Source organism: Coenobita brevimanus, chromosome 79 (genome assembly GCF_032717465.1).
Source record: "Coenobita brevimanus isolate Jiangsu-jjx chromosome 79, ASM3271746v2, whole genome shotgun sequence".
NCBI classification, from domain to species: domain Eukaryota; kingdom Metazoa; phylum Arthropoda; class Malacostraca; order Decapoda; family Coenobitidae; genus Coenobita; species Coenobita brevimanus.
The window spans coordinates 4,098,164-4,126,100 of NC_137032.1; the positions used below are offsets into that span (position 1 = coordinate 4,098,164).

The 27,937-nt window shown below is 41.6% G+C and overlaps 1 protein-coding gene across 1 annotated transcript in view; it reads left to right on the forward strand.

The window, feature by feature from the left end:
- Nucleotides 1-27,406, forward strand: part of LOC145408973 (cardioacceleratory peptide receptor-like) — an 83,416-nt gene extending 56,010 nt beyond the window's left edge. The window contains exons 2-10 of the mRNA XM_080279549.1: nt 2,275-2,410; nt 7,591-7,694; nt 10,267-10,360; nt 10,952-11,047; nt 13,526-13,711; nt 15,025-15,138; nt 15,701-15,881; nt 24,782-24,937; nt 27,283-27,406. Of these exons, the coding sequence (XP_080135675.1) occupies nt 2,275-2,410; nt 7,591-7,694; nt 10,267-10,360; nt 10,952-11,047; nt 13,526-13,711; nt 15,025-15,138; nt 15,701-15,881; nt 24,782-24,937; nt 27,283-27,406 (1,191 nt within the window). The remainder of the gene's footprint in view (nt 1-2,274; nt 2,411-7,590; nt 7,695-10,266; nt 10,361-10,951; nt 11,048-13,525; nt 13,712-15,024; nt 15,139-15,700; nt 15,882-24,781; nt 24,938-27,282) is intronic.
- Nucleotides 27,407-27,937: the final 531 nt, after the last annotated feature.

Consider the following 27,937-nt stretch of genomic DNA (forward strand, 5'->3'; position numbering starts at 1 on the left):
CGTTTAAGTACTTGGGTAGTGTGATGAGTAAGGATGGAGGTCTGGAGGGTGAAGTGCTTGAAAGGGTACAGCAGGGAAGAAAGGTTGCTGGTTCTTTGAAAGCAGTGACAAGAAACAGGGAAGTGAGCATGGAAGTGAAAAAGTTACTACATGACAGTATTGTGATACCAACTCTAACGTATGGAAGTGAAGCTTGGACGTTGTTGGAAGGACACAAGTCAAGAGTGAGAGCAGTGGAAATGAGTTATTTAAGAGGAGCCTGTGGAGTCACATGGAGAGACAGGCTGACGAATGAGGATATAAAGGAGTGTTGTGGTGTGGATGTGGATGTGATAGGAAGCGTTATGAGGAACACACTGAGGTGGTTTGGCCATGTGGAGAGGATGGAGGGTGAAAGACTGACGAAGAGAGTGTATGTGAGTGAGGTGGAGGGGGGAAGAGGGAGGGGGAGGCCGAGGATGAGATGAGGATGGGGTGGAGAGGTATTTGAGAGAGGGGGGTGTGAGTTGGAAGCAGGGCAGTGAAATGGAGGGGGACAAGGCGACTTGGAGGCGATTTGTTTGTGGCCACCCCAAACGGGCTTGAGGCGTCTGGCAATAGATAGATAGAGTTAAAGCACACACACACACACACACACACACACACACACACACACACACACACACACACACAGCCTTGAATTTAGGGCAGCGGTATAGTTCGAGTTGCCGAAAATGATACCAACTTCGCAAGATTGATAAAGGGCAAGCAACTGGAAATATCTTAGTCATCCCTCTTGCTAGTGTGGCCTCTTGTAGAAAATGGATGAGGAAGTGAGAAGGAAAATGTAAAAAGGCGAAAGTGAGAAGAATATGTAAACGTCAGAGGAAATGTATGATGATGAATGAGAGGAAAACTGAGCGAGTGAAAATGAAAATGAAAAAAATGAGAGAATATGAAAGTAAAAAAAAAAAATGAGAATGTAAATATGAGAAAATGAGAGTGAAGGTGTAAAGGAAACTATTAGAGCGAAAGTGGGAGTGAGGAGAGAGCGAGAGTGAGGGAGGAAATGGGAAGGGAAAATGCGAAACCGAAGACGAGTGAGGGGAAAAATCCTCAAAGTTCTCCCTTCTATTGGAATGGTCTTGTTAGAGGTGAGAGTGAGTGTGATGTTAAAAAGTGAGCTGTCTTTAATATTCATGTATTCTCAAAAAGGAATGGAAGACGAATGTGGAAGGGTTAACAAAAACAGGTCTTAATCTTCCTGGACAAAAGGAGCAATTTCGAACATACTGTCACGATTACCGAAGAGAGATGTATCCCTTCTCCTTCCTCCTTGGACCAGCATCATTTGTTTTGTTTCCTTAATCTCTCTCTCTCTCTCTCTCTCTCTCTCTCTCTCTGTACGTGCGTGCGCGTGCGTTTGTGTGAGGGTTCATAGCACAAACATATGGAAAGACATACTGCCCGTAACTACTTCAATCAAGTCACTGCAGAACGGGAGGTGACTACGACAACCACCGAACTAACACCGGTCCTTTATTTTGCTCGAGAATCTGGCCATGAAACAGGGATTGCGGTTTACGTAGACTTTATTGATTTTTGCGATTGACGACGATACACAGGCAGGCTGGTGAGTTTGCACTTGCATTGGAGGCGCTGTCTTCCTGTCCCAAAATAAAATAATCCCTTTTCATGAGAGAGAGAGAGAGAGAGAGAGAGAGAGAGAGAGAGAGAGAGAGAGAGAGAGAGAGAGAGAGGGAGAGAGAGAACAGGGATTAAGGAAAGGAAACCAAACTGAAGAAAGATGGATTTAGGAGTAAGAAGGGAGGGAAAAGATGAAAGGAGAGATACTTTGGGGTAAAGGCAATTCCGGTGATGGAGTGAAGGATGAAAAACGTGATAAATGGAGGCGAAGAGACAGGAGGAAAGATGGCGAGAGAGAGAGAGAGAGAGAGAGAGAGAGAGAGAGAGTGTGTGTGTGTGTGTGTGTGTGTGTGTGTGTGTGTGTGCGCGTGCGTGTAGTTAATACGGAACACAAGAAAGCAAAATGAAGAAAATTATTAGCAATACGTGTATGAAATCCCCTTCGGTATATTTTCCCGCATATTACATTACCCAGGGAATACGTGGGTAATATTTTCCTCTCCTCTATCGACAGGCGGAGCAGTTCACGGTGCTGTCGCTGTTGAATATTTTCTGGCCATAGGTACTGTCAATTTTTCTCGGCTAATTTTTGTGTGTGCAAAACGGAGAGAATACGTGGGTTATATTTTTCTTCTCTACTCTCGACAGACGGAGCAGTTTACGGTGCTGTGGCTTCTCTTCATCAGCATCGTGGTGGGCAACGTGGCAGTCCTCGCAGCCCTTATGTTGTCCAAGACCAGGAAAAGTAGGACTAATTTCTTCATCATGCATCTGGCTTTAGCAGGTGGGTGGTGGTGATGGTGGTGGTGGTAGGGGAAGTAGTACTCATTGTCGTAGGGGAGTGTGATGTTGGTAAATGATTTGAGGTGGTGACAGTAGATGTAGCAGTGGTGGTGATAGAGTGGTGATTTTAGTGGTAGGGAAGTGGTGATGGGGATGGTAGTACTGCTGATGATAGTGTGGATGGTGGTGGTGACGGTGCTGAAGGCTGTGTGATGTTTATATTGTCCAAGCTCAGGAAGACTATTACTAACTTCATTAACTTCTTTATCGCGTGGGTGGTGAGAGTAGTGATCGTTGTGTTGTTGTTGGTGGTGGTGCTTGTGGTAGGAGAGTCGTAATTTTGGCTGCAGAGTGGTGATGGTGGTAGAGGTGTTTGTGATGAGGGGCAGTGTTGATGATGGTAATGCTATGGCGATGGTAGTGGTGGTGTGGGGTGGCGAAGTAAGGATGGTGGTGCTGGTCATGGTGATCGTGGTGGTAGTGGTGGTGATTGTAGTATGCTGTTCATGTTGTTCAGGACGAAGAAGGGTAGGATTAATCTGGCCCTAACAGGTGGGTGGGGGTAATGGCGGCGGTGGTGTGGTGGTATTTGTGATTATATTGGTGGTGGTGGTGTGGTGGTATTTGTGATTATATTGGTGGTGGTGGTGTGGTGGTATTTGTGGTTATATTGGAGGTGGTGGTGTGGTGGCTGTACTGGTTATAGAGGAGTGTTCATTACCCATTAGACATTAAGACACCTGATGTATGCCGTATCACAGGCGCTAGAGAGAGACGCCTTCATGTGGTGGCACCGATATGGCGAGCAATTCTTCTGTTTGCCGAAATAAACATCCCTTAACTCCCCCCTCATCACCCGAAAGAGGAACGGTTGACTGCCTTACTGAAGGAGGGAAATTTTAGCATGTAAAGTTGGGGTCAGGAATATCTCTCCACTTTTAAGACGAACGATTATGAAACTCTTACACATTATCCTGAAAATCTGGGAGGATTCCGAAGACAACCCCACTAAGTTTCTAAAGTTTTCGGTCACTCACTTATTATTTATCGTAATGAAGTGGATTGGTATTAGTGTCTGCAACAGTACACCATGTTTATGTTTTTTCGTTTACCTGTGTTTCCGTATGCCTTTTTTTTTTTTTTTTTTACATGACCCACAACAAACGCAGAACACTCAGGAAGCTTTTTCCACGTTAATATTTTATTCATTTCAGCGACTTCTATACACGGCACAGTCACAACTTTCTTCCACTCCTCTGATATATTTTCTCTAATACTGTATATGCTTTCTGTTTCATGTTCTCCTCGCATGAATTACTGCCAGAGAAGGTAATAATGGGAGAAGTGAAGAGAGTTGTGAAGAGTTTACAGAATGGGAGGGATCGGGGTATTGAATTGCGTGCAGCAATGATGAAATATAAAGGCAAGACTGCACACTAATTGATTTCATGAAGGAGAGAGCACACTAATTTGAGAGTGCACACTGCTTTGTTTATTAAATATAAAGGTGAGAGTGCACACTACCTTGTTTCTTAGTTCGTTCGTTCGTTCGAAGATGTGCAGGCCGGGCCATACATTAGCCCGGTCAGTGGGGTATGGACTGATTAATAAATGGTAAGTGGGGAGGACAGGACCTGGGGATTGTCCGGCACACACGTCCTGTCTCCTGACTGGCTTTGTGGTGTGTGTGTTGTTTCTTAATTTGATCTGCGTCTATCATCCCTCCATACTGAAAACTAAGCAGCAACAGGAGATTCATTCAAGGATATGGTGCAACTCACGACGAAATGCTATGGAAAGGATGTAGAGCCGCAGCACTGTCTTATTCTGCATTTGAACAACATTAAATATGCAGCAAAAGACAAAAAACTCCACCACCTGATGTATGCCGTATCACAGGCGCTAGAGAGAGACGCCTTCATGTGGTGGCACCGATATGGCGAGCAATTCTTCTGTTTGCCGAAATAAACGTCCCTTAACTCCCCCCTCATCACCCGAAAGAGGAACGGTTGACTGCCTTACTGAAGGAGGGAAATTTTAGCATGTAAAGTTGGGGTCAGGAATATCTCTCCACTTTTAAGACGAACAATTATGAAACTCTTACACATTATCCTGAAAATCTGGGAGGATTCCGAAGACAGCCCCACCAAGTTTCTAAAGTTATCGGTCACTCACTTATTATTTATCGTAATGAAGTGGATTGGTATTAGTGTCTGCAACAGTACACCATGTTTATGTTTTTTCGTTTACCTGTACTACGATACCGGTACCTGGTGCTAAATTAAAGGTGTTATGGGTTTACGATACGGGAACGAAGATCACGACTATCCAGTGGTAAACAAGAATTATTACTTTTCTGGCTCGGTGTGTGTGTGTGTGTGTGTGTGTGTGTGTGTGTGTGTGTGTGTGTGTGAGGGGATTCTGCCATTTTTACTGACGGGAACTGGTGTAGTCTACAATAATTCTTTTTTTACTGAGAGGATTTGGTGTTTTTCCTTCTTTTTATTTTGTCGAGAGGAGTGCGTGATTTTTTCTTTATTTTCTTTACACTGACAGTTGTAAAAATGTTTCTACCACCCACAGACGACCATGTTGATATTTTTTTATTTTCATTTTATTTTTTACTGATAGTTACGCTGCACGACAGCGACAAGGACATCGAAAGCTTAATTGGAGAGTGAACGAAGCCAGGTATACATTTCATCTAGTATTTTTTCAACTGGTTCTCGTATTATTATATTTTTCTGGTTCCTGACTTCTACCTATTCTACTCTGGTGCTGTTCAGTCATAAAAATCTACCATATGATCATTTTAATTTTAATTTTTTTTGTTTTTATTCAGCTACCCATTTTTTTTTTTTTTATCTTTCTCAGTATTTCTCATAATTTCTGCCTGTTCTCGTTTCCTCCTTTCAGTCTTCATTCCTGTCCTCTCTCTCTCTCTCTCTCTCTCTCTCTCTCTCTCTCTCTCTCCATCATTAATTCCTTCTCTCGTTTTCCTTGTTTTCTCTGTAGTATTTTCCTTCTTGCCTTCTTATTTCTTGCCTTCTCCGTCACTTCCCTTTTCCTTCCTTCCTTCTTCCTTCTTCTCATGAATACCTCTCTCTCCCTCTCCTTCTTCAAACTTTGTCCCCCTTTACTCCTTTCCTTCCTTTGCTCTCTCATGCATCTGTGTGTGTGTGTGTGTGTGTGTGTGTGTGTGTGTAATTCACCGGGTCGGTCAGGATCACTTGATGGTCGTGATCGTCAGCATTTTACCCTCCCGGAAGGGAGTTGAGAGCTCATATAGTCCGATCTAAGGGCAAGGCTGTGACCTTCACACACTCACACACCCGTCCCCTTGCTCAAGGGGGACAGTAACCACCCACTTCGTCAGTGAAACTTTTCGCAACCTGAGCGAGGCGCGAACTCCCGTCTACCAGATGGCAAGCGAGAGCGTTACCACTGTGTGTGTGTGTGTGTGTGTGTGTGTGTGTGTGTGTGTGTGTGTGTGTGTGTGTGTGTGTGTGTGTGTGTCCTTCCTCCTCTATCTTGCTATCTGTCTTAGTTTTCTTCATTTACTCTGTTCTATCGTCTCAGATCTTCTCCATCTTTTCATAACTCCCACATTCTCTCTTTTTCTTTATGCTTCCCTCTCTTCTACGTTCTCTCTTTTTCCCTCCCTTATTTCTCTCTTCTCTCCTCCCCCCCATTTCTCACCTTCCGTTCTTGCTTCCTCTCTTCATATCATTCGTCCTCTCTCTCTCTCTCTCTCTCTCTCTCTAGGTCTTGTTTCTTTTCTCTCACGTCCCCTTTATTTCCTCTTAGTTCAATTCTTCTCCTCCATTTTCTCTACCCATTCCATCTTCCCTCTTTGTTCTCTCCGCTTCCTCATCATTTCTCCCCTCCTTCCTTTCCTCCTCATTTCCTCTCTTCTCTCCTTCCCTCCCTCCTTCCTTCCTTCTCCCAGGCAATGGAGTGGAAAGCGCTGAGTGTTGGAGTGTAAAATTGCTGTTCATGGTAATTTGTCTGTGTATGTGTTGGCTCGCAGGATTAGATTAGTTCACGATCTAAAGCCAGACTCACTCTGTGTGTGTGTGTGTGTGTGTGTGTGTGTGTGTGTGTGTGTGTGTGTGTGTGTGTTTGTGTGTGTGTGTGTGTGCACTTCTTTATTTGTCTATGTGTCTGGCTTTCTGTTTGTCTGTCGGTCCGCCTCTCTCTCTCTCTCTCTCTCTCTCTCTCTCTCTCTCTCTCACACACACACACACACACACACACACACACACACTTACACACACACACACACAAAGGGATCGACATGTTGTGAGAAGTAAGAAAGAAAAGTTACCAATGATATCAAGATAACTTTACCATTTTCTCGGTATGCTTCCTGCTTCTCAATTTTTCTTTCGTATATCTTTTCTTTTTTCCTTCTTTCCTTTCTTTCCTTTTTTTTAAAGCATTCCATATAAAGCCAACAGATATGCTGGTAAAAATTTATATTGGGAAAAGTTATCTATAAGGGCAATACAAATTTGGGCGGTAAAAATATATATGGGGTTTTAGAAAAAGATTTGGGATTAAGCTGTGTATATAGAATTTTTGTACATTTATTTACATACAAACCATGTATATACACACAAACTCATCACACACTCCAGATGCGCACCACACACCTCAGATACACACCAGACACGCTTTAAGTACACGCCAGACACACTGTTAATAACCACCACCCCTCAACATTCACCCCATAATACCTGGACCCCTCCGAGTGCGGCAAACATCATTCGAAGTGATAGGGTGACACTCATAAAACTCTACAATTCAGACTTGCCAGATTTCACCCTAAAGGTACAGTCGGCATAAAAAAAAATCCTTTTCCCCTGTTCCTGTTTGTCTCTCCGTGGACTTCGAAGATCAGTGAGGTGAATCTGAAGCAACCGACACTAGTGACTTTATTTTTAGTTGTAAATCAGTGTCATCTGTGTTCTTTGCTGTGGATTCAGAAGACTGATTGTCAAACTTCATAAAGAAAAAAAGGAGGCAACAGGACTTTTGATGCAGACTGTTCAGTGACTCTCTCTCTCTCTCTCTCTCTCTCTCTCTGCATGCACGCGCATGAGGGGTATCTTAGTCTCATTACAGTATACATTTTCTCCAAGGTTAACATGGACTCATACCGAATTTCCCCTCTCTTAGATCTCTCCGTGGGTCTGATCAGTGTTCTCACCGACATCGTGTGGAAGAGTACGGTGTCATGGCACGCTGGAAATCTGGGATGTAAAGCAGTCAGATTTGCACAGGTAAGAAACATGATCCTTCTTCTTTTCTGTCTTATCTTTGTTGTATATTCTCGCTACGGTACACGATTTTAATAAGATGAGAGATTCCAGGAATTTCAGGGGATACAGAGAGCCTTCAGTAATCCCGTTCCTATGCTGAATAAAAGCATAAAGACATGGCGAGAAGAGAAAGAAGTATATCATGAATGTGAAAATTTTAACCACTTCAAACTGTGTCATATGAAAAAATAATATAGGCTATGGCTTTTCTCAAAATTTCAGCGTGTATTAACATTAGATGAGTGGGAATGCATAGTTCTTCTTTTAAATAAAATAATGTTAGCCAGCGTTCTTGAATACACTACACAAGTTTCTAAGCGTACAACTTCTCAACTCAGCTTATAATTCTGGATGACGTGGAGGTCGCAGAACTTCCCCACCTTATTTTTTCAAGCTATTCTTTCCTTTAATGACTTGTGCGGTCATTAGGCATGCATTTATTTTCATTATCTACTTATTGTTGGTTGCCATAATCCAGGAGTGACCATGAACAAATCGTCTCCATGTCGCCCTGTCCTTCACCATCAGGCTGCCCTACCTCATCTCATTCCACTCTCATAGATATTACTCTCCACTCCATCCCTTCACCTCATCCTAGCCATCTGACTACCGCACGCGATTTCCGGGTGGTTCCCGAAAGGGTTCCTTTTTCCACCAAAAAAGGAATGTATCCAGTACTTGTTTTATATTTTTTTTGGTATTTCCTAAGCTAACCTGGCCATGAAGTTTCAATATATAACACTGAAAATGCTTGAAACTGTAAATAAGATCAAAATTTAATACTTCTCACTGAAAACATTCGTTTTTTTGTAAACAAATAAAAAAATTGACAGCAGGCATTTAAATGATATTCAGAGTTTGCCAGAAGTACAAATGTTACCGTAATTATAAAGATCCACAAAAATCATCACTTTACAATTGTTGTGCGTCTGACACCTGGAAACATAGCCTAATAAAAACGCTGGTGATAATACAGATATCAAATACAATAGTGACTAAAATGTGTTGCAAATTCTTGTCATAGAATGCATATAATAATTGCAGAAAGCACCTGGAACATAGTAAAAACGCTGGTGAAAAATTTTACAGAAATCAAATAGTGACTGAAATGTGTGGTAAATTCTTGTCAAAGAATGCATACGGTATAATAATTGCAGAAACAGACAATAATGAAGAACACACTATATTTGTATAGCATCATATACACTAAAAATATATGAATGTAAGAATATGTGGCATAATTAAGGCATACCGGTATAAAACTGAAAAAAATAATTTACCAGCTACTGTTCATCATCAGTGTAATTATATCATGCATTCAGCTGCATATTTATTACTGTAGGACTCCTGCTCTAGCAGTTATATATTAAGTAATTTATCAATAAAGGTAGGTTTTGAGGTGGAAAGGGTGCAGTCTTCCTGTGTTTTGCAACAGCGGGTGACAACAGCTGAGGCTCCTGGCAAATATGTATTCTGATACAACAAGCTTATATGCCTTCATTTATTAACCAGCGTATGTACACATATCTTTATGCATCCTATTAAAAGATATTTCCTGCCCAGCACTTATTACAGAGTTTCTTCAATCTGATTTCAGTATTAGTTCCAGTATGCTACAGAGGTGATCAGCGGATTGCAGATAATCACGCACATTTCTCTTGCTGCACAAAACATCGCATTATTTCATACATCATATTGCTCCATAGTTGTTCACTGTTCATCAGTAATAGTATTATGTACGTAACTTACCTGTGAAGGTGGATCCCGAGGTGGAATAGGGGTACCATCCCATGCACCCGCAGCGTGGGGCGGCGGGAGGGACTTGTCACATGTTTACATTGGAATAGATGGCAAAGGCCACCTGAAAGTCAATTGCACATGAGCGCCCATTTCAAACCTCCTCGATAGCTGTCAAAGTAGTGTGGCCCAGAATTTTTCCCAAGCCGTGGACTAAAGTCGAGTAAGGATCCATTAACAATATTTACCTAGTCCGATTTTACTCGCGATAAGCAGTCAAAGGGCTAAGTCTCCCCCCTCTCCCACTTGACCTTGTTCAGATTCTCTCTCTCTCTCTCTCTCTCTACTAAATAAATGTGTTGTTTTATATTTTCAGGTTGTGGTGATGTCCTCTAGGTCTGTCTTTCTGTCTGCTTTACGTCTGTCTGTCTGCTTCTGTCTGTTTGTCTGCTTTTGTCTGTCTGTCTGTCTGTCTGCCTTTCTCCTCCAGGTCTGTCTGTCTGTCTAGTTGTCTCCTGCATGCCTATCTATCTGTCTGATCTGTCTCTATCTGTCTCTTTATCTATCTGTCTCTCCATGTACTTCCACTACCTGATGATAAAAGTATTGGCTTTGCAGGTGTTGGTGACAGTTCTCCCAAGTTTTATGTGTGTGCCTGTTTGTCTGTCTTTCTCCCCCACGCCTGTCTATCTGTCTCTCTTGATCTTGCACGTCTGTTTGTCTACCTATCTATCTATTTCTTTGTCTGTCTGTCTCTCCGCACAATACCACTAATTGTATTTTTTTTTTTTTACAGGTGGTGGTGACATACTCTTCCACATATGTCCTCGTGGCTCTCAGCATCGATCGTTATGACGCTATCACACACCCCATGAACTTCTCCGGCAGCTGTGAGTTCATTAATCTGTCTGTATGTCAGCATGTCTGTTCGTCTATCTCTCTCTATCTACGTCTGTCTGTCCTTTTGATTCTACTGTATTTATATGATTATCGGTATCATTCTAATTATCTGTCTATCTATCTATCTGTCTAGTTGACTGTCTCTATCTAACCCATCCTCTCTATCTCCCTATCTATTTATTTACATTTCTATTCATGTCTGTTTATCTGTTTATCCTGTTGGTCAAGCCGTCACACATGATATCAACTCAGTCATTCGAGTTCATCCATCTATCTGTATATCTTTATCTATCTTTTACCTAACCTAAATTAACCCAGTAAAGCCTAACCTAACCCAACATAGATCCAATGTAATCTAATCCAACTAAACTAACTTAACCTAACCTAACAGAAACTAACAATCTAACTCTCATCACCTAACCTAACCAAACCTACCTCCCCATCCTACCCTAACGTTACCTTCCATATTCCAACTACCTAATCTACCTACCCAAACCTACCCTAACCTAACTATCCTACCCTAACCTTACCTACCTTATTCTGACCTAGCCTACCTTAACTTCGACTAACCTACTGTACAGGGCGGAGGGCGAGACGGCTGGTAGTGGTGGCGTGGTTGTTGTCTGCCGTCTTCGCCTCCCCTAGCCTCGTCTTCTTCATGGAGGCCTCAGTAGACGGTGAGTGAGTGAGTGAGTGAGTGAGTGAGTGAGCGAGTGAGACGGTGAGTAAGATGGTGAGTGAGTAAGCGAGCGAGATGGTGAGTGAATAACTGAGTGAGGAGGTGAGTGAGAGTGAAATGTTGAGTATGGGAGAGAGTGAAATGGTCTGGGAGTGAGTGAGACGGTGAGTAAGATGGTAAGTGAGTGAGCGAGCGAGATGGTGAGTGAATAACTGAGTGAGGAGGTGAGTGAGACAGTGAAATGGTGAGTATGGGAGTGAGTGAGACGGTAAGTGAGAGTAAAATGGTGAATGAGTGAGATGATTAAGAGAGTAAGATGGTAAGTGAGCGAGAAGGAAGGTGAGTGAGTGAGTGAGTGAAACGGTGAGTGCGTAGGTAAGTAACTGTGTGGGACGGTGAGCTGGATAACTATACTCATCAACTCGTACAGTAATCTATCGTCATTAAGGTCATTTCTTTAACTACATATTTTTTTTCTCTGTCTAAGTGTTCCGTCTCGTAAAGAAAACTGAAATAATCTCTATCAAATATTGTGTAGGTATTTCCCCCACCAGAGGAACTATTTCTTTCTAATAAGCTTTCCTAATTCGTCTCGTGGGCTAAGGAGTCTCTAACATTCCTTCCATAGTAGTATGTCCTTGCATATTGAGTGCTTTTGTTGTTTTATTGGCTAATTATGTAAAGCATTTAGATATTTAAAAGAATTACACACAGGATTTTATTAACAGCATCAATAAGGATTTTTTAGTTTATTCTTGCTACCTCCAGACAATTTTATTCTGTTTAGGAAAGACGTTTCGTACTAAGCGATCCATTAAACACCTTATGAAACACCTTTAGGTCGAAAAAATCTCTTCCAAAATAAATATGGACGTCTGAATTTAGCAAGAATAAAAGGATGTGTACGTCAGCAGAGTGAGGTGGCTAAGGGAAAACCATCAAAATAAACTGCCCAAGAAGAGGTGTTAGCCTCCGGAACTTCACTGGCTCACGAGATTTCGGTCATGTACATAAAAATCTCGCATGGCGCCCACACTCTGCCTAATTAAGGAATTCTCTTGCATGACCACACACACTCATGCAAACCGGTGTCTTTGGAATTTATGACACCCACTTCCAGCTCGACTCGAACACATATAAGCCGGAAGAGGCGCGTGAGGCGGCATCTGATGCATTCGTGATAGATTTTAGCCAATTTTTACGACAAGCAATCCTTCTTAACTGCTAAACCTCTCAGAGTCGAACGCATAAGAAAAGAATAAATAATAAGAGTAGCGTCGTCTATAGTTTTTTTCCTCTTTTAGTTCTAAGTAGTACCACATGATTTTATTCAGCTAAGGCTCAGTCACAGGAGACTGGAAAAAACTTTAAACTGTCACCATCATCCCTCTCATTGCGTGGGTCAACCTAATCCCAGTGACATTAAACCACTTCATGCAGCTGAGAAATGGTCATAGTAATCTGAAAGCTTTAATCATAACCAAAACATTTTTTTATTTTATCTTGTCCCTTTGATACTCACTGTGGATAGGCTGTGAAATGAAGGGCTGCTGCATGACTGAAGAGAGTGATAAAGATAAGAAGTCGTATTCACAGTTTCAGGATCGTTCATTCAGGTGTGAAATGTGAGGTAACCGTACTAATGAAGGCAAAAAGGTATACATAAATAACCCTAATACAAAAATAGCTTCAACAAAATAATGTAAAAATATATCATCAGCTGAGCCATATTCTAGCGACTGGCCTAAAAAACGAGACGCACATATTTCACGTTTATATTTGGCGTGAGATTCAAGCGTTTAATTTGAGATGAGAGGCTGGATTTAGAACGATGGCATGGATTTATTAAGCGATTTATTTACAGGGATGACGCCGTATTTAGAAAGGGTGACCCGGCCGTATTTAGAGAGGCGACAGGGGATATTTAGAGGGGTGACAGGGGAGTATTTAGAGGGGTGACAGGGTTTTTTTTTAGAGGGGTGACAGGGGAGTATTTCGAGGGGTGACAGGACCATATTTAGAGGGGTGACAGGACCATACTTAGAGGGGTGGCAGGACCATACTTAGAGGGGTGACAAGGCTATATTTAGACGGGTGGCAGGGCCGTATTTGGAGGGGTGACAGGGGCGTATTTAGAGGGGTGACATGGCCGTATTTGAAGGGGTGACAGGGCCGTATTAAGAGGGGTGACAGGGCCGCATTTAGAGGGCTGACGGCCGTATTTAGAGGGCTGACTTAAACATATTGAGATGGGAGCAGATGAGTTTAATTACCGTATATTTAGACACTGGAACATCTCTTGAACTGGCCCATTCTGTCAGTCACACACTAAGATTTTTTGGAGGCAAAGTCCTTCAATCCTGTTCACTTTAGCAACACTCCAAATTTCGACTCTTACGGTTTCGTCTGTATATATTCTAAAAAGCACACGTCTATTTATACAGACTCATATTTAACCTTTATTTTCCCCTCTCAGGTGTTTTGCAGTGCTGGATCGACTTCTCCGAGGCGTGGCAGTGGAAGGTGTATATGACCCTAGTGGCCCTCACCGTCTTCGTCTTCCCCACCATCATCATCACCGCCTGCTACGCCATCATCGTCTACACCATCTGGTCGAAAAGTAAAATTATGACCGTCGGCACCAAGGCGATAGGTCCCAGAAGTAAGTAACCATCAGTCAATCACTTTTTCACCTCTGTATTACCTCATCAGAAGAATAGGATCCCTGGGCTACGCTATTCCAGAGTTCAAAGGCAAAGCAGGCCAGTTATTCTACCCTGAGCGGCATTAACGTGGCCAATAAACCCCAACCATCCCTCAAAATCAGACCCTTATGAGCTAAGTCTGGATGGACCTAAGGGTACATGCGTGGACCAGGGAGCTAGGAATTTATGTGTACCCAGGTGTATGTGTATGAATAAACGTGTAGGATCGTTTGGACCGAAGGATAAATATATGGACCAAAGTGTGATTTAATAGACCAAAAAATATATCAACCAAAAATTATGTAGACCAATGGACCGAAGTGGAAGCATGTGGACCGAAAAATAGAAGTATAGATCAAGAAATAAGCATATATGGACCAAAGTAAATGTACGAACCCAGAAGTTAATTGTGGACCAAAGTGTAAACATCTGGACCAAACTCTAGATATATGGACCGAGAAGAAAGTATAAAGACCTAATAGAATATACTGGTACTAAACAAAGACCAAGAAGTAACTATTGGATGTAAAGTATAAGATAATACGCGGACCAAAAAATAAGTAGAGAATCGAAAGAAAAGTGTGGGAACGAAAAAGTAAATAGAGAGAAGTGTAAGTGAATGAATCAGTACATGAGTGGTTAATTGATGAGAGCACTTTGGGTTGGGAAAGAGAGAGAGAGAGAGAGAGAGAGAGAGAGAAGTGTGTGTGTGTGTGTGTGTGTGTGTGTGTGTGTGTGTGTGTGTGTGTGTGTGTCTGTGTGTGTGTCTGTGTGTGTGTGTGTGTGTGTGTGTGTGTGTGTGTGTGTGTGTGTGTGTGTGTGTGTGTGTGTGTGTGTGTGTGTGTGTGTGTGTGTGTGTGTGTGTGTGTGTATGATTTTAATTAACTTGTCGTCTCATAATGCATTTATAGCCATGACTTATATCTCATTGTCATTACTGATGCATGCTCTGTCCTGCCCTGCCTTGCCCTGCCCTTCCCTCACCTAGCCCTGCCTTACCCTGCCTTGCCATACCCTAGTGTAATCGATGTTCCTCTCTTTCACTCTGCACTCCCTGCCCTACTATACCCTGCCCTGCCTTTCCCACCTCTGTCCTGTCTTTAAAAATAAACTATGCACCCCTCCTTCACGCTCCTCTACCTTGCCCAGCCCTGCCATCCCCTGCTGTTCTAAAATAGTCTATACACCCCTTCTTTACTCTGCTCCTCCCTTCCCCTGCCCTGACCTCCCCTGCCCTGTAATAACCCCTGCCCCCTTGCCTCTCCCCCAGACGGTGACCTGCGGGTGTGTGGTGGGGAGGAGGACACCCGACGAGCCTCCTCCCGCGGCCTCATCCCCAAAGCCAAGATCAAAACAGTGAAGATGACGCTTGTTATCGTCTTTGGTAAGTTGTAATGACGCAAACACGGGGAAAGGTAAGCCAGGTGGGTCATTAACAGGTGGGTTTAATTGATGTAGTTGAGCATTTATTTCCTCTCTCTCTCTCTCTCTCTCTCTTTCTGTGTGTGTGTGTGTGTGTGTGTGTGTGTGTGTGTGTGTGTGTGTGTGTGTGTGTGTGTGTGTGTTTTACACATTAGGACATAAAAGTAAAACAACATCAATCTTCGAAGTCACTGATAAATTCTAATTACAAAAACAAAGGGAAAATTGGCAGTGAATCATAAATGTGATCTGAAATGGGTACAGAACGTCATTCTTATTCTGCTGTTTTTCTTAGCTGGTATATAAGAAAGGAAAGATATCATAGCTAATTTTGGACTTTCTTCCTAAGTTCGGATGGGGTAAACAGAGAAATTATAGGCCTTGGTTCATAAATACCTTGATTAAATTTATATAAAACTCTCAATTTCTTCTGACGTTTTTCTTAGCTGGGAAAAAAGAACGTAAAAATTCTTGACCGCTCCCTAACCGCACAACATCCAGCCGACATACCGTCTCTGCCGCAGTGTTCGTCCTCTGCTGGTCGCCCTACATCGTGTTCGACCTGCTACAAGTGTACGGGTTCGTGCCTAAGTCCCCGACCAACGTTGCAGTGGCCACCTTCATCCAGTCCCTGGCCCCTCTCAACTCAGCCGCCAACCCTATCATCTACTGCCTCTTCTCCACACATATCTGCAGAAATCTCAGGTCAAATAGCATAAATTGGTCTCTGTCTCGTGTATTGTACTCAGCTACATCCTAATTCTGCTTTCTCATATATTCAAAGTCATTATAACTTGACTCATTCACATAATCTACAGCCTCTTCTCCACACATACCTGCAAAAATCTCTGGTCAAATGCCTTAAATTATACTCATTCAAATTGTACTCATCGCCATCTTATTTCGGTTCTTTCATCACTAACTCTAATTATTCATTTATATATTCATCTTCACATCATTTACCGCCTCTTCTCCACACATACCTGCAGGACAGGTGAAAGGCTTTAACTTGTCCTCACTCACTCAAATTTTGTACCCAACGTCATCCTAGTTCTGTTCCCCGTATATTCAGTCTAAATCCAGTCATTCATAATTATTCAACGCACATCATCTACCTATTTTCCACACATACACTCTATTGCCATACATCCTCTCTGCTCTTGTCATTTTTTTCCACTTTATACACAGTTCACACCTTCCATAACTCTCCATGTTCGCTTTGTTATACGCTTTTTCAAGATCTCTAAATGTCTTTTATTGTAGTTCTTCTCATATACTTTCTCTGTTAATTGCCTTCTGAAAACATTTTATCTTTCGATTTCCTTTACCACTTCGAAACTACCCTGTTCAGTATTCCCAAGATTTTTACGCCTATTTTTTTTTTCTCAGTTGTCGTTAATCTGTTCACCTTACCTACAATACTATCTATCAATCTGTTTATTGCCGGACGCCTTTGATCTATTGCCAGCCGCCTTAATCCTGTAAAGGGTGACCACAAACAAAACTCCTCCATGTCCCGCCATTTCTCTGCTCTCCCCCCATCTCACCCCCCCCCTCATATACCTCTCCATTCCATCCCTCCCTCTCATCCTCGGCCTCCCCCTCCCTCTCCCCTCCTCCACCTCTCTCACATACACTCTCCTCGTTAGTTTCTTGCTCTCCATTCTCTCCACATGGCCAAACAACCTCACTTCACATTTTCCACAAAAGTTTCCGCTTTCGCTTCAGTTATATTTCCTTTTAGCAGCGGTACGAACATGACCTCCTTTCACTCCACGGTGATACAGACTCTTTCATCTTGGCTTTATCACTGTTACTATAAATATCACACTACAGTTTGTCTATTTCATTTTATTATTTCTGCATATACATCAGTGACTGTTAAAATTATATCATCACATACTTTTTCATTAATATTTACAATCATGGAGTTATTCACCCCGTTTGCATTCATCTTTTATTCACTACTTTCATTGATTTCATTGAGTATTAGTGTCTTGACCCGGTAATCGTGTCTTAGCTTGGTAATACTGATAGGGTTACTCTTTCAACTTAATTTTTTTTACTTGTTTCAGATATTTACCCACGTCACTTTCACCATATACCGTCCTCATTCATTTACTAATCTCTTCCTTCCTCAGCTGTTTTAACAATTTTTCAGGTGAATCAAGGTTGAATAAATCCTGAAAGAGGTTCCGGTGGAGAATGAATAATGATTGTGTGACAGATGATGAAATAATTCCAAACTGTACCTTGATAATGTCCCTTGCATGACTACTGATTAAATTTTTCCTGTCAGATGTTTGTTAAAAGAGGATTGTGGTGTGTGTGTGTGTGTGTGTGTGTGTGTGTGTGTGTGTGTGTGTGTGTGTGTGTGTGTGTGTGTGTGTGTGTGTGTGTGTGTGTGTGTGTGTGTGTGTGTGACGACTAAACGTGTTTGTGATGTGAGCTGTGATTAGTATGGTAAGGTGTGGTATGAAGCGACCTGAATGAGATGTGGTGAGGTGTGCTGTGGTATAATTCTGAATGGTGTGGTGTGGTGTGGTGAGGTGTGGTGTGGTGTGGTTTATTGTAATATGGTACAGTATAGTATGGTATGGTATGGTTTGGTATGATGTAGTACGGTGTGGTATAGAATGAATTTGTGTGGTATGATATGGTGTGGTTCGGTGTGATGTGGTGTGGTGTGACGTGGTGTGGCCAGGTGTAGTACTGGCATGTGACCCATTTAAACATCCTTCACTAAACAGCTTAATATCCCTTGCCTGTCAATTTCCCAGATGATAAATATTACAGTAGTAGCAGCCTGATCCTTTAAATCCCCCCCCCCCCTCTTTAGCGTCACCCTTATTGTCGTATGTCTTTCTTTCCTCCCTTATTCTCTCCTTTTCGATCCATCATTAATTTTTCCTTTTTCCTCCTCTTTGTGTATATTAAACTACAGATCAATTTTCCTCTTCTTTCCCTCCCCCATATTCACTTCTCTTCACTTCTTCTTTTATCTCTTCCTTTTAGCACCTTTTTCTTCAAATCATCCATCCTTTATTTTTTACCTTTTCATCTCTCTTTTTTTTCACTCCTCCTTCGTCCTCCTACCTTCTCTTCTTCTCTTACCACCTCTCTTTGCTTAAACCCTTCCTTCCTTTTATTTCTTTAGCCTCTCCACGTCTTCCCCTTCCTCCCTTCATCTTCCTTGATTGCAGAATTTGCTCCTTCTTTGTTTCACTTTCTTCTCTTTCTCCTTTTCTCTCTACCCCTTTTGTAAAACGTTTTCTTCATTTTTTCTTCATCCCCTTTCTTTCCAGATCTCTTTTCTTGCTACAATCCTTCCTTCCTTTTTTTTATTTTTTTATTTTTCACTTTCCATCTGCTAAAGTTTCAACACATTTTTCCTGTTCTTACTTCTTTTCCTCCCACGCCTGTCTTTCTCTTTATTTCTTTCTTTTATTGCACTCTCTCTCTCTCTCTCTCTCTCCCTCTCTCTCTCTGACATATTCATTCCAACATATCTTTTTCCCACTGACTTTCCACAGGCTGAACTTCCATTATATTAATTAATGAATCACACATTTTCACTCACATTCTTTTGGTTGCCCGTTTTATGGATATTAGTTTCTCTTTTACAACAAATGTCAAAAGTGTTAAAATTCTTCGTTTATAATTTTTGGAACAACAATTTCTGCTACATCACAAACACGTAGATGAATAGCTAGTGTATATTGCTCCAACAAAATACAATATCCTGTGATGCAATTCCACATACACACCTCTGAATAACGTGTACAGTATATATCAACACTAGGATTTGCAACAAGTTCATGCAACATATTTCCACACACACCAACAAAAAAAATGACTGGTTTATATTTACGCACTAGCATCTTCCACAATATCTTACGTCACATCTCCACATGCAAACAAAGGAGTAATAAATAAAGCTTAATTAGACATTTAAGCAAAAACTATATCTTTACCAGTTACTCTAAAATACAGATGAATGTCATAAATTAGATCCATTTCTGCACATACATGAATTACAATGATTTTTCAAACCACACATACACAGGCACTGGATAAAAGTGTGTTTCTCTGCATCTAAAATTCATACAACAACTGCCTACATACAGATCCACGCATTGTTTAGAAGGACTGCAAAAGTAGGCTCTTGCACGCGATGATATTTTATGCAACAACTACACTTACTCTAATTACACACACACACACACACACACACACACACACACACACACACAAAGAAAAACAGCAGACCTTCTTATATTTCTGAACTTTCCCTTATTAACTCGGACATAATATTTTTTTCTTTTCTTTCCCTATTTTCTCTCCACTGAAAAATCACCCCTAAAAATATCGCCTAGAAGAAACAAACCATTAAACATCCCCGCAGTGATGGGGTTCAGAATAAGTCACTTGATTGAATCTGCTAGGAACATTAATCTAGAGTGGCGAGATAGAGTATGATTCTAAGACATTACGATCAATTCCCTGCCCTAATCATTATTATTATTTTTTTTCTGTAGGGAGAAGTAGAGATATCGAAAGACTCTGAACTTTTTAATTTATTGTCTTTCCTTCAAGAAATAAAAATTTTTGCAATAACTTTCCTCTAGTAACAATTTTTTTTTTAAATTAGAAAGAACGAGGCATGGAAAGATTCTATTCCTCATCCTTCCTTCTAAAACAAATACATTTTTACAGTAACTTTTCTCCAGTAACTTTTTATTATCAGAATGAATGAGACACGGAAAGATTCTATTTCTTGCCTTCCCTACAAAAACAAAGTTGAGTTACGACAGGGAATCGATCGTGAAATACATTTGAGAATCCCGCCCCTGTAGTCCATTTCTCAAGGCATTCCAGGCTGCACCCTATAAGAAACTGAAGCTCGGCACTCCAGTTTCAGTTTGAGCGAGTATTACCCTTTTGTTCATCATACTAAGAACACTTCACACAGGAATTAACCATCCTCAAAAAATGCTTATACTTATACTGCACACACTATAAACTGCAACAAAAAGATGATGTAGGGGAAAGAAACACAGCATCTGACAAACCATAAATCGCGTCTCATCTGTTTCCACCAGATTGCGGCTTTACCCTGTTTACACTGTTTACATATACACACAAAAACAGTAGACACAACGTAGGGCAACTTATAAACAGAGTCTCATCTGTTTTCGTTCATTACAATTTTACCCTGCTTTCACTGTTTAAATATACACACACAAACAGTAGACAAGGGGTAGGGCAAACTATAAACTGCATCTCATTTGTGTCTGCCTGATTACAGCTTTACCCTCACCCCTTCTCTCCCTAACAAGGCAAAAATGGAGCACCACCAAAACCACCTTCACGAACTCCTCAGTAAGTCACCCAAGCCCAATAGAAGATCCTTTTCATTATTTAATATTTTTTCTTTGATATACTTCTTGCATACTTTTCCTAGCTCACTAACATACCCTCGTGGAATCTTTACTTTTTTCTCTCTTTTCTGCTTTTCGGCATAATGGTTCGTATTCTAAGCGACTTTGGATATTTCGTGACACCTCTTCCCTTAGCGGTTTAGTCTACACAGGACGCATCAGTATTCCCATGTGTGTTGTTGCAGACTAAGTCGATCTTAATGACATAGCAAATAATGAAATGCTGAAGTGTATTGTGAAGAATAAATCGCTAAGGAAGAGGTGCTACGAAGCCTTATTCATCACCTAAAATGCGGCACTAAGCTTCCTAGTCCACCTCCAACACCAGGGGGGGCACACAGAGAGGCACGAAACCCCTGCATTGGCGTTAGTGAGTAAGGTAGCTGATGCCAGGAGATTTCGTGTCATTGTGTATTATCACTGGTGACTAATTAACCTGTTAGGCTTGGTATATACTGTATTTTTTCCTTATATTCCTTGGCTTAAGCATTAACATTAAATATCCTTTTCACTTCAGTCAGTCAGGATAATCTGCTTTTCACTGGAAGCATCATCTTTTCTTACTAATGTACCGATTCTTTTATCGTCATGAAAAAGTAAAAGTTATTCGGCTGGCTGCTGTGTATTCAGTGCTCTTTGTATTTGACATCACATGGTACAAATTACTGTAGCTTGTGTATTAAGTGTGAGCAGAGCAATGCATGAAAGCACGCTGTTACTTCCACTATAGTATCCTGGAAAGGCACGAATCACAAACAGAGAAGCATGGTGCATGACCCTCACCGTGTGCATCCCTGTCTAACCCTTTGTTTTCCTATGATTTGGGTGTGAACACATTTTTTTCTACATTCAGTGTGTCTTACCGTTGTGCTATACTGGATATCTATACCACTTTCGAAATGTATATTGTTGGCCAGTGTCAACTAAATTCGTTCATCCGAGGGGAACATTTGTCAATTATTGGGATTTACGAGTTCGCATCGCGTAAGGCAGTGAGTTCCCTACCACGTTACTGGATATAAATTAAGACATTCATTATAATCCCACAATAATCCTTCAAATCCCTCATCCTCTTGTTCCCACACTATGACGAAAAGAAGCCTAACATCAGAATTATCTGCCCACCAAAAGAGAATCATGACACCCGCAGTTCCTGTACCCCCCCCGCCCCCCACCACACACACACACACACACACACACACACACACACACACACACACACACGCACAATACAGCGCTACAATATTCATGTCAGTTTAAATATGTCTAGTTCGCTATAAAATACTGTATGTGTGTGTTGTGCCTTTTTTTTTTTTTTTTTATTAATATACAGTATAAACAAGAGAGGTGACACTAGGAAGCGACAGCAACAAAAGATTTCCCCCCCGTTTAACAAATAAATAAATAAATAAAATAAAACTAATGATAATAATGATGAAAATAACAATAATCTTTCAAATTACCCACATTCTAAGTCAATAATCGTCCAAGTTCAATCACCCTCTAAATTCAATTACTCTCCAAATGTCACCCTCCAGATAAGTCATCCTCCATCTGTCACCCTCCAAATCCTGTCACCCGCTAAAAGTCACCCCCCCAAAAAAAGTCACCCTCAGTGTCACCTGCCAAATTCGGTCACCCTCCAAATAAGTCAGCCTCCAAGTGTCACCCTTTAAATCCAGCTATCCTCCAAATTCTGTCACCCTCCAGACATATTATTCTCCAGATGCTACTGTCTAAATTCAGTCACTCTCCAAATACAATCACCCTCCAAATCCAGTCACCCCTTAAATTCAGTCACCCTCCAAATAAGTCACCCTCCAATCATTCACCTTACAAAATAACTCTCCCTCCTCCTTCCAAATAAGTCACCCTCCAAACAGTCACCTGACAAATAACTCTCCCTCCTCCTTCCATATAAGTCACCCTCCAAACAGTCACCTTACACCTTGTAACTCTTCCTCCAAACACAGTCAGCCTCATCCTCGCAATTACAATTTTTGATACTATGGCTGGTGTGTATTTTGCCTTTTTTGGGGGGAGGGGGGGAAGAGTCAGAATAAATAAAAAAAAAAAGCAAGAAAAATTACAAAGATATCCACTCCATAAAAATTAAGCATCCTTATCCATCCATCTATCTATCTATAGCCAAACGCCTTAATCCTGTAAGGGATGGCCACAAACAAATCGTCCCCATGTCGCTCTATCCCCTGCAATTTCGCTGCCCTTCATCATCATCATCATCATCATCATCCTGAAATATTTTCCCAGCACAGGATGGCAATTAGCAGTGAAAGCGAGCTAGAAAACAACACCAAAGAGGATCTGCGCCTCAAAAATATTCAGTCATTCTCATTCAGACCTGCACTAGCTTCCATGACTGTGCCAAAATAAATCCTATGAGAGATATCCAGTGAGGGAATGAACATAGTCTTTTTACCTTACCTTGGACTAAAATTCCCATCTCTCTACCTTTAAAGCTGTATGGTAACGCTAGATTAACAAAATGATATGATGCAAGTCCGGATGAAATGCTATAGAAAGAATGTAGAGCCGTAGTACCGTCTTTTTCTGCCAGTGAGCTACGTTAAATAAGCTGCAAAAAGGACGAAGTCTGAGCCAAGTGATTGTGAAAGAACCATAGGAGGGCTAATGTGCTCCATGAAAAATTATTCGATTAGCATATTTCTTTTTCACTCACTGAGTAAATGATTAAAAAAAAAAAATGAAAACTCCAAGATAAGTGCCCCTGTCGCCCCCCCCCCAAAAAAAAAAATCACTTCCCCTTCCACAAAAATAAATGTAGCTAATAATAAAAACAATAAAGACTGATAGCTAAGAATATCTGGAAAAAAAAAAGGGGAATAATACGCCAGAAATCAACAGCAATATATATCCCCTTTTCCCACAGAAAGTTCCGGCCTCCACCCTCTAATAAAGACAGTTAAAGTAAAAATACGAAAGATGGAAACGCCTTGAATAAAGACAACAGCCCAAATTCAGTCACTTCTATGCTCCTTCATGACCGAGGCAAAAAAAAAAAAAAAAAAAAAAAAAAAAAAAAAGATCCCAACGGCGAAGCGTGTAGCAGTTGTGGTGGGGTGGAGTGGTATGTGATAGTGTGGTGTAATTCCTTTTCTTTTTTCAATGGGTGAAGGTATACATAAAAAAACAAGATATGTGTCACCAGAAATCACTAAATGTGTGCCGCTCTCCCCCTCCCCCCACCATTTGAATATAAGCAATATTATTATTAAAGAAGAACGGAAAATATGACGGCAAAAGTACCTGCTCCCAAAGTCTCGTTGATTCCATCCTTACCTCTACTCGTTTACATGACCATGAGCACCGTAAATAAACCAGAAGGGAGAATCTCAATATCAACATTAAACAAGATAATATCAGGCAAAGTGTGTCTTAACTCCATATAATAGATTGATTGATAGATAGATAGATAGATAGACAGATAGATAGATAGATAGACAGACAGATAGATGGACAGATAGACAGATAGATAGATATGGATATAGATATTAAAAGGTAATATCAGCAAAAAGTAAGAGCAAACGTAAATTCAAAGAGGGGTCTGGTTAGTACTTGGATGGGTGACCGCCTGGGAACACCAGATGCTGTTGGCATCCCTACGTGTCAAGTGGGGTTGGTGGAGGATTAGTGCCCCTCCCTGTAAAACAGTTAACTCTAAGCCCTTGGCCACCCCATTTGGGATACATGACGTCTGGCAATGAATGAAAAAAAAAAAAAATTTACTCTATTCATTTAGGTCGCCCCATCCTAATTTCTGCACTAGTACATGCCCGTGGCTACATAAACACTACAGAAGAATCCTAGTGATAGAGTGAGTAGTCAGGGTGATGTAATAAGTGGCAGAGCATATGGGTGTTATGTTCATCTTTTGGAGGTGGTGGTATATAAATATAATACAAGCGACAAGATATAAAGATACCTGAATTAAGCCTATATGCTCTTTCTCCCCCCCTCCCCCCAAAAAAATAATCCTTCCATCCCCTATAAAATGTATTAAGTAAAAAGAGCAGTAATAACATGAAACAATATATCATCAGAGAAAGTATGCCTCCCTAATCCAGTCTCCCCAGCCCTAACCTCCACCATATTTGATAACCGTGGCTCCATAAAACCCTACAGAAGAATCCCAGTGGTGGAGTGGGTAGTCGGGGTGGTGTTCCCGTGCCTGGAGTGCTCCCGCCAGCCACTGGAGGGCAGCACGACCCTCCACCGGCGCGCTACAGAGTTTTCCAGCCTGAGTGAAGCATCGTCTCGCCGCACCACGCTCTCCCTCAGGTATGGTTGGGGCGATTCTGAAGGTGTGTGGCGCCATCTGTTGTTGGAGTGTAGATTGTCGTAGTGTTAGCATCAATAACTCCTTACCCATGCCCAGCAACAGACGCTAGGGTTCAAACCTGTGTGAGTGAAACTTCGTCTCTTCGCACCACATTGTCCCTTATGTATGTTTGGGTGATTTTGATAGAAGCTGGTGCCATTTGTTATTACTGTGTTAGTTATCTTACTCTTATGGCCAAAAGTTCATCTCAAACCAACTATGGACACCAAGGTCTGAAACTGCTTTGGTTGCTGCCTTAATGAAGTATCATCTGGCCGTACCACTCTCTCCCTCAGGTGTGGATGGGATGCTTATGGTGTGCGGCATCTTCTGTTTTTGACCAAATTGTACCACTCTCAGGATAAAAAACATTTCTCTACTTTTGACTATCTATGGCTGTCAGAGTTCTGGCCTGCCCAAATCACTGAGTGAAGTAGCATGTCGCTGCACCACGCTTAATTCAGGTATGCCATAGTAACTTAAAAGGATGGGGTCTCAGCAGTTGTTGGCGTGCATTTCCTAGAGTTCCTCCCTTCAGACAACAAGGATATGCTTCAGCAGTTACGTGAATGAAGCATCATTTCATCACAGCACACTATCCATTAGGTTCTGGTTAGTATCAAAAGATTCTACCTGGTACTACCCAGCCGCAGCCCAACTCCCTTCCTGCCTCTATCGAGCTACGAACACCATCTATCAAAATGTTTTGGTCACTCCCTAAATGAAGCATCGCCTCATTACATCACTCTCTCCCTCCTGTACTTGTATATCTAGTGGTATTGTACCTCCATGGGCGTGTAATTCCATCTCTTGCTGAAGTGTACAGATCATAGCACAATCATTGTCAAACACTTTTTCACACTCATGCCCAACTATCGAAATAAGGGATCAGCCTGTTCTGTCCTCTGTCTGTTCAGTGCCCAGAAAAAAAAAACTGATCTCGAGACAATGTAGGGTGCGCTGATCATCAGCATTCGTAGCTGTGCAGCGAGAAACTGCTGATCCTTAGCGTAAAAATGTGACCAGAAGCCAATTAACCTTCATCAGTAACAGTCTACTGAACGATAATGCTAAATAATAAGATTGTAAAGTTTAACCTTGTTAAGTATATGCATATATATGTAGATAGAAAGATAGAAATACAGAATAACAGATGAGGGAATGCGGTGAGTAATGCAGGAAAGTGGAAGGTAAATGCTTGTCTACAAATTCCAGTAACCTAGGCAATGGAGCGTGACTGGTGGACTAATCGTCCTGGGTACTTAAGGTTACACTCCTTGCAGACTCTTCATTGAACTGGATTACATTTTCACTTAACCTTTTCAGTTGCATTCTTCATTTTTTTAGTTTATTCTTGCAACCTCCAGCAACTTTATTCAGCTAAGAAGATGTTTTTAGAAGACACTGAACCTACTAAACTGCAGGCTTAAGGTTCCCCTCTCCTGCAGTCCACCCTCTCCCTCTTTGGGGGATAGGGAGGGAGCTGAGGGACGTTTGCATAACCAGGCAGCTTTCCCACCCAGTTAAATCAGTGCCACCACATGAAGGCGTCCCTCTCAGGCACTAGAGTTAAACTGACTGCAATACAGCATCAAAGGAAGAGGATATCCAGCCTAACTTTTGACTTGCGTGGTTTTCCTTGCACTTGCCGGATGTGTGTGTGTGTGTGTGTGTGTGTGTGTGTGTGTGTGTGTGAGAGAGAGAGAGAGAGAGAGAGAGAGAGAGGGGGGGGGAGGGAAGAAGTAGGAGAAAACCAATATTAGCCAGGAGAGGAAAGTGAGAAGCAGAGGGGTCAAATTTAGACCAAGTCAACGTGAAAGGGATATAGGAGTTTTTTTAAGGCCAAGTAAAAGAGAGATATAAACCACTAACTATAATAATTTAGGCCAAGTTAAAGTGAATGGGGTATAGAACTAACAATAATCTTTTAAGGCAATATTAAGTGAAGGGAATTTAGGATATTAGCTTAGGCCAGGTTATAGTAAAAGGAGTTCAGGAATTATTATAATCTTTTTGGTCAAATTTAACTGAAAATAGTATAGGACAAACTTTAATTTAAGGCCAGTTTTAAAAGGAAAGGATTGTACGAGTAACTCCAACCTTTTAGGCCAAGTAATAGTGAGAGGAGTATAGAAATTTTAAAGGGAAAGGGTTATACAACTTAATCCAACTTTTTGGCAAGTTATAGTGAGAGGAGTATAGAAAGTTTAAAGGGAATGGATTATACGGCTAACTTCAACCTTTTAAGCCAAGTAATAGTGAGAGGAGTATAGGACTAACCATAATCTTTCTCTCTCTTCCTCAGGTACCACCCAGTGAGACAAATAGGGGGCCTCAACCCCCCCTCTGGCCGCTCCCCTACCACCCCCCTTCTCACCTTTACCAGTAGGAGGAGGGGAGAGCATATGGTGAGGGGGTCGGCCGTGTAGAGGGGAGGAGAGAAGAGAAAAGGAGAGGAGAAGAAGAGAAGAGAGAAGAGGAGGGGAAAAGTAAGAGGAGGAGGAGGAGAAGAAGAGAAAGGGAGGGGAGAAGAGGAGGGGGGCAAAGGAGAAAGGTGGAGAGAAGAAGAGAGGAGAAGAGAAAAGAAGAGGGGACAAGAGGAAACAAGAGGAGGGGTGAAAAGAAAAGAGGAGAGAAGACGAGGAGAGAAGAAGAGAAAGGAGGAGGGGAGAAGAAGAGAAAAGAGGATGGGAGAAGAGAAAAGAGGAGGGAAGTAAAAAGAGAAGGGGAGAAGAAAAGAGGAGGGGGAGAGGGGAGAGAATAGGAAGGAAGAAGAGAAAAGAAGAGGGAAAAAGAAGAGAAAAGAGGAGGGGAGAAGAAGAGGAAAGAGGAAGGAAGACGACATGTGAAAAAATAACCACTAAAACCAAAACAGACGCAGTGGGAGCAGAAGCAACATTGAAAAAAGGATTCGAAGAGAGAACCGGAGAGGAGAAAAGGAAAAAAAGAGGGGGAAGGAA